Raw genomic sequence first — 11,463 nt, 5'->3', positions numbered from 1 at the left:
GCCTGAGAGTTCAGTAGAGCATGTATCATTGAAATGAATCCCTTCCCAAGACAGTTAGTGAGACATATATTTTCAAACTAGCTGGACGCCCGGCATTGCCCGGGTATGTATTTGGCTAGTGTTGGCTCTGCCCACTTTTCCTAACCCTAACACACAATTACTTAATGACCAAGTATGTGAGCCTTGCGGTCTTTGGCATCAATAATTTGCAATGAAATAAAATGAATCTGATTGGATGTGGCTCCACCCCTTTTCTGAATTTGAACCCCAATCACCCAATGGCCAACTGTACCAGGTACAGGTGATTAACAGTGCAAGAATGGCAGCAATTAAATATTCCCCTTAAAAATCAATAGGTGGATTTTGATTGGCTTTTATAGGCTCCACCCACTTTTCTGAATATTAATCCCAGTCACCCACTGACCAACTGTGCAAAGTTTGAGAACCCTAACATTAACAGTGTAAGAATGGCTGCAGTTTACATTTGCGCAATGAAATTTGTATTTTACTCCACCCACTTATTTCCTAACATTGTTCAGGTATGTATTTGGCTGGTGTTGGCTCCGCCTACTATTGTAACCCTAACACACAATTACTCAATAACCAAGTTTGTGAGCTTTGCGGTCTTTGGCATCAATGATTTGCATTGAGATTAAACAAATCTGATTGTCTGTTTGTGGCTCCACCCCTATGTCTGAATTTGAACCCCAGTCACCCAATGACCAACTGTACCAAGTTTAAGGCTTGAGCCATTAACAGTGCAAGAATGGTAGCAATTACCTATTCCCCTTTAAAATCAATAGGTGAATTTTGATTGGCTTTTGTAGGCTCCACCCACTTCTTTGAATATTAATCCCAGTCACCCAGTGACCAATTGCGCAAAGTTTGAGAACCCTAACATTAAAAGTGTAGAATTGCTGCAGTTTACATTCTCTCAGTGAAATTTGCATTTGTCTCCGCCTACTGATGACCCGGCATTGCCCGATTATGTATTTTGCAGGTGTTGGCTGCGCCCACTTTGCCTAACCCTAACACACAATTACTCAATTACTCAATGACCAAGTTTGTGAGCTTTGCGTTCTTTGGCATCAATAACCTGCATTAAAATGAAACAAATCAGATTGGCTGTTTGTGGCTCCACCCCTTTTATAAATTTAAACCCCAGTCACCCAGTGATCAACTGTACCAGGTTTGAGGCTTGTGCCATTAACAGTGCAAAAATGGCAGTAATGAAATATTCCCCTGAAAAATCAATAGGTAATTTTTGATTGCCTTTTGTAGGCTCCACCCACTTTTCTGAATATTAACCCCAGTCACCCAGTAACCAACTGTGCAAAGTTTGAGAACCCTACCATTAACAGTGTAAGAATGGCTGCTGTTTACATTTTCCCAGTAAAATTTGTATTTGTCTCCGCCCACTTATGACCCGGCGTTGCCCGCTTATGTATTTGGCTGGTGTTGGCTGTGCCCACTTTCCTAACCCTAACACACAATTAATCAATTACTCAATTACCAAGTGTCATGATATGACATGAGGATTGTCCATAAACAGTGAGCAGACATGGAATCCGATGATGAACACTTTATTCTGAAGCATTTGTAAGCAAAGTTACATCCGCAGAGTAGCATACAGCTTTCACCCAGCTGTCTCACACCAAACTGACTGTTTCTCTCTCTCTCTACCAGACAATAAATTAGGATGGTCAACAAACACACCTCAAATGTAATCAAGTGATAAGGACAAGGCCAGTCTGCTAACACACAACAGAACAATAGTATATCCCCCACCCGACTCCAGTAACACAATCACAGCAAACAAACAAGGCAGGAACAAAATACATTAAACAAAAAATACAGTTATTACATATCATACATCACATTCCTCCCCCCTTACATTCCTGGACCCCCAGGTGATCCCATTAGTTGGGTGAGACTGAGGTACAGGCACGTTGCAAATCTGTCCACCTGCTCCGTCTCAACCTAGGTGGGAGTTCATAATTAATTGTTCTCGCTTTTGTATATGCCAGTTCAACTTTGACTCGATGTCCACATACAATTTGTCCATTCAATTCGAATACAGCACTTGCTGCATCTTCTGGATTCTCAAACTCCACAAAGCCAAATCCAGGTGGACTCCTGGAGACCCAGATATGGCGCACAGGTCCATAGTGGCAAAACACTCGCCTCAACTCCCACTTGCTGATTTGGCTTCCCAAGTGTCCAATGTACACCTTGGAATTTGTCCTGCAAGCTCCATGGGACTGGGCACAGTCAGATGAGTCACTGGTCAAGATATTATTTGACAGACAAACATAATTAATCCCTCTGGCATTGTCTTTTTCCGCTACTGTTCTTAAGAGTGGGGCAATGCCTGAGGAGTTAGTTGCCACATATCTACCATCAGTGGGCTGAGGAAACTGAGCAGTTCCATTGTCTCTGATGACATGTGGGCATGCTGCTACCAGGTGCTCAGTCGACCCACAGCCAAAACAGGGCTTCCTCACCTTGTTCTTTGTAACTGCTGAAGTGGCATAACTCCTCTCTGGATGGGGTGGTCTGGGCTCTACACAGACACACAAATCCTCTGGAAGATGACACACCTGGGACCGGTTCTCCACAAACTGATCGGCCAGCTTTGCAGCCTCCCTCATTGTTGGAGGGTTCCGATCCAATACCCACATTTTCAGCTCTGGAGGACAGCAGCTCAGGAATTGTTCCAGCAAACACAGTTCTTTTAAGTCTTCCAAAGTCCTGACACCACTGCCCTGAATCCACTGATTAAATACATGATGCAGCTTCACTCCGAACTCAGTAAAAGAGGTTTGTGAGGTCTTACACAGTGATCGGAAAGACTGTCTGTATGTCTCAGGAGTTTTGGCATACCGAGCCAGCAATGCCCGCTTCAATTCAGTAAAGTTCATTCGTTGTGCCAGAGGGAGCGATTTAAAAGTGTCACTGGCCCGGCCAGTCAGCTTTCCCAACAGAATGCGATGCCACTCACTGGTTGGGATACAATGTGTCTCACATATCAGTTCAAAGGTTTCTAAGTAGGCATCTATTTCCTCTTTACTTTCATCAAACGTGGGGAATAAGGAATACAGTCTGACAGTGTCCATACGTGGCTGTAACATTCCCCCCTGAGATCTGTTCACATTCTGTGCCATCATCTCACTCAGCACTCTGAGCAATGTGTGAAGCATGTCCTCACCTCTGGCAACACCTTCCTGAGACTGTTCCTGAGACTGTTCCTCCAAGCCTTCATCGGTCTGCACATGTCCACTTTCACTCAGTGCCTCAGCATTACTGGCGGCTTGTATCCTCTCCATCAAAAGTTCCACAAGCTGAGGTTTCTTCAGGCCATCAGGATGCAAGCCCCTCTTACGGCATAATTTCCGAAGGGTAGTGATTTTGAGTTCTTGCAGCATCTCCTCCATGCTTCTGGTCTTCCAAAGTCTGCTCTGTCCCAGCACTGCTCACCAATATGTCATGATATGACATGAGGATTGTCCATAAACAGGGAGCAGACATGGAATCCGATGATGAACACTTTATTCTGAAGCATTTGTAAGCAAAGTTACATCCGCAGAGTAGCATACAGCTTTCACCCCGCTGTCTCACACCAAACTGACTGTTTCTCTCTCTCTACCAGACAATAAATTAGGATGGTCAACAAACACACCTCAAATGTAATCAAGTGATAAGGACAAGGCCAGTCTGCTAACACACAACAGAACAATAGTATATCCCCCACCCGACTCCAGTAACACAATCACAGCAAACAAACAAAGCAGGAACAAAATACATTAAACAAAAAATACAGTTATTACATATCATACATCACACCAAGTTTGTGAGCTTTGCGGTGTTTGGCATCAATAATTTGCACTGGAATGAAACAAATCTGATTGGCTGTTTGTGGCTCCACCCCCTTTCTGAAATTGAACCCCAGTCACCCAATGATCAACTATACCGGGTTTGAGGCTTGTGTCATTAACAATGCAAGAATGGCAGCAATGTAAATATTCCCCTTGAAAATCAATATGTGAAATTTGATTGGTTTTTTAGACTCCACCCACCTTTCTGAATATTAATTCCAGTCACCCAGCGACCAACTGTGCAAAGTTTGAGAACCCTACCATTAACAGTGTAAGAATGGCTGCAGTTTACATTTTCCAGTGAAATTTGTATTTGTCTCCGCCCCCTTTTTGGTTATGGGAATAAAAAGTATCCTATACTTTATTCCAGGTAATGTACTATGTGTGTGCCAAATTTCATTCACATCCGTTCAGCCATTGCTGTGTGATCGAGTAACAAACATCCAAACATCCGAACTTTCCCATTTATTATATTAGTAGGATTCAGTGGAAGTGCATGGGGGGGGGGGTATCAGCAGCGGTACAATGACCCCGAGGCATGTCATCGTGCACTTGATATGCCTCCTGGGTCCTATTAGGATTTCAGTATACCACCTCAGGGTCTCTTTAAGGTCAGAAACCACCATTTTTTAGAATAGTTCATAATTTTACCTGCAATTCCTGCCTTGTCCTTACATTAAATGTAATGTGTAAACTTTGTAGAAGATTAGAAGATACCAATAATTAGGGGTTTTTATGGTTATGATTTATTTTGATATTGGTAAATAATAAAGACTGACAATTTTCTACAGTAGTGCTGCCTGATGGTACCTCATTTGTAGGTGCACAAAATGGTGTATTTTTTAAGAGGTTTCTTGGCACACCAAAAAAATTTCAACACTGATCACATTTTTTTTTAACAGATTTCTGGTAACATTCTTTCCTTCTCCTACAGTTTGCAGGGTAATGATCTCCCCTCCAGTTGCTGCCCCCACCTGGCATCCTGGATAAGGAATAACCAGACTCTCAGGAAGCTGGTCCTGTCTGGTAACAAGCTGGGGGGTGATGAGTTCATTGTCCTGATGGCGGCTCTACCAACAAGCCGGATAGAGGAATTACTGTGAGTATAACAGCCCTGATGGCTTCCATATCATTCCTGTCTTGCAGACATAGAGCACTCCCTCTCCTCTCCCGGTGCCCGCTGCTGTCCTGGCTCGACCATAGCGGTCAAATACCGCTGTCTCCCGGCCGAAGGGAGACTTCGGAGATGCTTCGGGAGCCCGAGTGCTCCCGAAGACGGGCCACACTACACTGCGCATGCGTGCGCGCCCTCTATGACGCGTTCGCGTGTGCGCCGCCTGTCTTCGGGAGGACTCGGCTCCCGAAGACTTCTGAAGTCCCCTCGGCGGGGGATACAAACAGAGGAGCCAGCGCAGCACCGAGGGCACCGGGAGAGAAGAGGGATGGCTCATTAGGACCGAGCCTTCCCTCTCCTTAGGTGAGTATCTGACTTTTTTTTTTTTTTTACATACCCGGGTTACATTAGCTTTAAGCAGCAGCGCAGGTGGAAATACAGCCTGTGGAGTGACATAAATGTCATTGGTTCCATGATGACAGAGATTATTATTATTATTATTTATTGTATTTATAAAGCGCCAACATATTATGCAGCGCTGAACATTAATTTAGGTTACAGACAATATTTAGGGGTGACATACAGCAATATGACAATACAGGAATAATAGAAAACCAGATCACACAGCACAGTATGAGTACAAGGTAATGCTTAGTCAGTCACTGGATTGAGCATGGAGATTAGGCAAGTTAGGTTCACTCAGATCCATAGCATGGGTTCACAGTAATGGAGGTGCATGATCAGGTAGGACACAAAAGGAGGAGGACCCTGCCCAAAGGCTTACAATCTAGAGGGAGAGGTAAGGACACGAACGGTAGGGGACCAGAGTTCAGCTGTAGGTTTAGAGCACTTGTGAGGGGTAGTAGGCCAGAGTGAAAAGGTGAGTTTTGAGGGCTTTCTTGAAGATGTTGAAGGAGGGGGCTGCCCTAATGGGTGGAGGTAGGGAGTTCCATAGTGTTGGAGCAGCTCTTGAGAAGTCCTGGAGGCGTGCATGGGACTGGGTGATGCGGGGGGCGGTTAGGCGAAGTTCATTGGAAGAGCGGAGTGAGCGGCTAGGTGTGTACCTCTGAGTAAGATCGGAAATGTAGGTTGGACAGGTTTTGTGGACAGATTTGTAGGTCTGACACAGTATCTTGAATTTGATTCTGGACTGGATAGGAAGCCAGTGGAGGGATTCTAGGAGGGGATCTGCCGTGGTGGAGCGATGGGAGCAGTGGATAATTCTGGCTGCCGCATTCATGATGGACTGCAGTTGGGGCTGTTCGGGTCATAGAGAGACCAGACAGCAGGGCATTGCAGTAGTCAAGGCAGGAAATTATGAGGGCATGGATGAGGAGTTTGGTGGTGGCAGAGGTCAGGAAAGGGCGAATCTTACAGATGTTACGAAGGTGGAAGTTGCAGGACTTTGTGAGGATTTGGATGTGGGAAGTGAAGGAGAGTGCGGAGTCCAGGGTGACACCCAGACAGCGGGCTTGAGAGGTAGGGCGAATGGTAGTGTGGTTAACAGTGACATGCACATCTGGGAGGTTCGTGGATGGCCGGGGTGGGAAGATCATAAATTCCGTTTTGTCTAGATTTAGTTTCAGGAACCTAGCGGACATCCAGGAGGAGATGGCTGATAGGCAGGAGGAGACCTTGTCCATGGTAGTGGTGGATATGTCAGGGGTGTGGAGGTAGATCTGGGTGTCATCTGCATACAGATGATAGTTAAAACCCATGGAGGAGATAACCTTGCCAATGGAGGATGTGTATAGGGTGAACAGTAGGGGGCCAAGGACCGAACCTTGGGGGACTCCCACCGAGAGGTGGTTGGGGGTGGACGAGGACTCATTGAAGGCAGTCGTGAAGGAGCGCTTGGAGAGGTAGGATGAAAGCCAGGACAGGGCGAGATCGTGAATGCCCAAGGACTGGAGGGACTGGAGGAGTAGGGGATGATCTACTGTGTCAAAAGCTGCTGAAAGGTCAAGGAGGAGGAGAATGGAGTATTTACCTTCAGCTTTAGCTAAGGCAAGGTCATTGACCACTTTAATGAGAGCAGTTTCGGTTGAGTGGGCAGGCCGAAATCCAGATTGCAGTGGGTCTAGGATTGAGTTGGCATTGAGGTACTGGGTCAGGCGTTTGTGAACCAGACGCTCCAGGAGTTTTGAGGCAAAGGGGAGGAGGGAGATAGGACGGTAGTTGGAGGGTAGCGAGGGGTCGAGGGAGGGTTTCTTGAGCAGGGGTAGTACAGTGGCCTGCTTGAAGTCTTAGGGGAAGGTGCCTGTGGATAGGGAGAGGTTGAACAGGGTAGTGAGGACTGGGGCCAATTCCGTGAAGTGAGGCTGGAGTAAATCAGAAGGGATGGGGTCAAGGGGCGAAGTAGTGGTATGGGAAGTCTGCAGTAGGTGGTTGACTTCCTCGGTGGTAGTAGGAGTGAAGGTTGTGAGGGGAGGATAGGGTGGAGGAAGAGCTGGTTGGGAGGGGGTGGGAGGTGAAGATTGGAGATTGGATATTTCTTGGCGGATGGAGACAATGACCTAATTCAGTATATACCATTACAAAAAGAGACCCAAACCAAACATTTTTTTAATTCAAAATATTTAGTTGCACCACTCTGACACATACAAAGATAAATCAACACTCCTTTAAACCTATGAGCATTTCAGTGCATGCTTTTCACCCTTCTCTTTTCATAGCTAGGGTTATACTGGGGGCAGCCATTAGCAATTCCTCCATTGCCGGACACCATCTACTCCACCAGTTTGCCAGATCCTGTCCCGGCAATATGAAAGGAAGGGAGGGGTTCCTCCAATAAATGTAAAATATTTTATATTTGTAATCATGCAGCTGAAAAAAGGCTGCTATTTATTATTATAATTTAGAAAATAGATTTTATTTCTGAAATCTTGTATTTTTAATTTGGGTCCACTTTAATTGCATACTTGAGCATTGAGCATTGAGCTCATACCTTGGCGGATGAGCTTTTTGTCCCTAGGCCTTCTCAAAGGACTAGAGGACATGATCTGCGCATGGAGGAAAAATGTTTTAGCCATTTATTTAGGAAAGGGTTCTTTACAGTTAGAGTGATTAAGATGTGGAATGCATTGCCACAGGAAATAGTTATGGCAAACTCTATACCTGCATTTAAAGGGGGCTTAGATGCTTTCCTTGCGTTGAAAGACATCCATGGCTACAATTACTAGGTAATGCCTAATGATGTTGATCCAGGGATTTTATCTGATTGCCATCTGGGGTCGGGAAGGAATTTTTCCCTTTAGGGGCTAATTGGACCATGCCTTGTAAGGGTTTTTTCGCCTTCCTCTGGATCAACAGGGATATGTGAGGGAGCAGGCTGGTGTTGTACTTTGTACTGGTTGAACTCGATGGACGTATGTCTTTTTTCAACCAAAATAACTATGTAACTATGTAACTATGAGTCATATAGTGTTGGAAAAACATTGCTATCATACGCGGGGAAAGGGACTGAAATGCTGTATTTATCACAGTGGCACCTGGGTCTAGGTGAACTATTACTGATTTATAAAGCGCCAACATATTTAGTGGCGCTGTAAAAAGTAGGGAAACAAACAAGGGGTACATAATGATACAGACACTGGTACACAATACAGAACTGGCGATTACACTGACAGATGTAACATGATGAATAAAATGTATAACAGAGTGCAAGCTATGAAATGAACAACAAATTCCAAGACATAAAAGGGTGAGAGAGCCCTGCCCTTGTGCGCTTACACTCTAATGGATGAGGGGAAACAAGAGGTGGGGAGATATGCAGTATACATACAGGCTGCTAGCTTCACAGGGTACTCTGTTGACCTCTCCGCTGAGGTGAGAGCTTCCCCAAGGCACAGAGTCTAAGCGACCACGGGTTTTCACCAGAGCGTCCTGCAAGGGTTGATGGACTTTGCTGCCTAGTGCCCACCAGGTTGCACCCCAGGTTACTCTAACAGTGGATTGGACAACAGATAACACTGCATTGAGCAGAAAGGTGTTATCCAAGGTTCAGGATTTGTAGTGCGAGAATTCGTAGTGCGTTAAACAAGCCAGGAGTCAGGGCAGGCAGAGACCAGATGTAGTCAGTAAACAGGCCAAGGATCAGGGCAGGCAGAGAACAATCGTAAATCCATAGACAAGCCAAAGATCGGGGCAGGCGGAGATCAAGGATAGTCAGGAAACAAGCCTGGTCAGGTAACAGGAGATCTTTGTAAGCAAATTTCCATTTTGTAGACGAATGTGGAGATGCAAGCCTGCGCATGGGTAAATATGAGACCCCTTGTGTGTACCACGGATTACTGGAGGACACAGAGCAGCCAGACTGGGACAGTAGGCCTGAAGCAGGCACAGTGCGTGATTAGGTTATCTAGTAAGAAGTAAAACTCAAGTGGTTGAAGGGGAATGGCCTAAGTTAGAGTATATGCTTGTTGGAAAAAGTGAGTTTTGAGGGCGTGTTTAAAGATTTAAAAGGCTGGAGAGTGACAGATGTGCTATGGGAAGGGCATTGCAGAGGAGGGGTGAGGTACGTGAGAAGTACGTGAATGTGAGGCGGTAATTCTAGAGGAGGACAAAAGAGGCTCCTGCTATGCAGATGTGAGATTGCGGTTGGGTTGGTATCTGGATATTAGTGAGGAGATGTATAGGGGAGAGAGTGGAGAGCTTAGTAGGTTGGGGTTAGGATATCTAGTACAAGAAAAAGAAGACCCACATTACAGCACCACTCAAAAGTATACCAAAATTTATTGAAAATGATTACAAAGATAATAATTATATATTAGACATTCAATGAATATTCAACTAGATAAAATCACTTAAAAACAGACCACATAATCCCATAAACTTCAGCTGCAGTCAATTCTGCCCAATAATAAAGGTCTATGCAATAATAAATGCCACTTATATTAGTGCAACACTCTATGTACATATATATATATATATATATATATATATAGGTCTAAATATGTATGAGGCACATTAATCACCTTGATGGGCATCAAAAAAGAGCCCATTCAGTGGTTGAACCCGGGTTCAGTAAAGTGCAGTAGTGTATGTTACATAGGAAGTGAATCACATATAAACAAATAAATAGATCTCACATAAGTGCATATTTCATACATAAATAAGTGAACAATGCAAGTGGTAATTAATACGACTGCTAAACAATAAACACATAGGAGCAGCCTATATTGAAAGTGCATAGGAAGGTAGGAAAGTGCAAGGAAAATACTTAGCCCAGGTAGCAAATAGAGAAAGACCAGGCAGCGCGGCTGAAGATGGGAGAAGAGTCCCCTCAAAACGTTCCCAGCAGCTCCGCGGGCGTCACCCCGCTTTTGAAGGAGGAGAGGACACTGTGATGTGTACAACGCCAAGTCGGCGTTTAAATGCAGATGGAGGGCGGGCAGCAGCCCGAGAGCCATCATGCGCCAGCCGGATGTGACGTCACGGAGGCAGAAGTGAGGCGGCTAGGTGTATAGTAAGAGAGCCAGACGACCAGGAAGTAAGAACCACACTGGAGCGCATAGACGAGAACCAATAGGTGAGTAGTCAAAGCTAAAGAGATCGTTGTGCGCAATACAAGCCAAGGCAAACGCGACACAGCCCAGGGAAGGAGGGGAGCATGTCACGCTGACCCAGGTAGACGATATCTGGTACTCATCAGCAAAATCAATCATATGTTTTGCTCGGTAATTACCATGTATGCTCCTAATACAATACAGGTGTCCTTCTTCAATGCTACCTTGAAGAAAACATCCTCCCTGATCAAAGGTTGTAAAATTGTCTGTGGAGCCCCCCCTAGTGTTTCCACCCCTCCCTTTAGATTGTAAGCCTCTGGCAGGGTCCTCCACTCCCTGGTGTAATCTACAGGATCATGTGCTCCTGTCCTATGACAGCCTGTACTTGTATTACTGGGCCTACCTAACCAGCCCATATTGCATGATCATGTATTTTGTACAATTTGTATGTATAACTTTGTTCTATGTGTATAACCCTATGTATGTCATCCTTGTATCATTGTATATATTTATTGTCCAGCGCTGCGTAATATGTTGGCGCTTTATAAATACAATAAATAATAATAATAATAATAATAACTGTGTGGTTGACCCAGTTCTGGACTCCTCTGCTTGGAGACTTACTTCCCCTCCCACATTAAATAAAAGCCCTCAAAGCAGCCGAGTTATGACTCTTGGCGCCTACTGAACCTGGAAAGCAGAAGCTTTTCCTTCTACTCATCGGTCCACCATTCCTCATCTAGAATAGACCTTATTCTCATAAACACATTTTTACTACCGTTTTTATGGTCTCTGAGCACAGGAGTTAGGTTTGGGTCCAACCATACTCCATGTAGCGCTGTACTACAAATCACCCCCTGCGTTGGATTGTGTAAACCATGGAGAATGAACACCTCCATAATAAATTCACCCAAATACGTAGCACAAATCAAACAAGGAATAGTTAACTATTTTGACCTTAACTCAA

The 11,463-nt window shown here is 44.9% G+C and overlaps 1 protein-coding gene across 3 annotated transcripts in view; it reads left to right on the top strand.

Annotated features, from left to right (window-relative positions):
- LOC137532599 (NACHT, LRR and PYD domains-containing protein 3-like) overlaps positions 1-11,463 on the top strand; it is a 738,694-nt gene that overhangs the window by 501,512 nt on the left and 225,719 nt on the right. For all 3 annotated transcript variants that reach the window (XM_068253288.1, XM_068253297.1, XM_068253308.1), the window contains one exon: positions 4,810-4,974. In XM_068253288.1, the coding sequence (XP_068109389.1) occupies positions 4,810-4,974 (165 nt within the window). The remainder of the gene's footprint in view (positions 1-4,809; positions 4,975-11,463) is intronic.

The sequence above is a fragment of the Hyperolius riggenbachi genome, chromosome 1, assembly GCF_040937935.1.
Source record: "Hyperolius riggenbachi isolate aHypRig1 chromosome 1, aHypRig1.pri, whole genome shotgun sequence".
In the NCBI taxonomy this organism is placed as follows: domain Eukaryota; kingdom Metazoa; phylum Chordata; class Amphibia; order Anura; family Hyperoliidae; genus Hyperolius; species Hyperolius riggenbachi.
The sequence above is the reverse complement of the archived record's forward strand: the minus strand, read 5'-3'. Positions and strand labels throughout refer to the sequence as shown.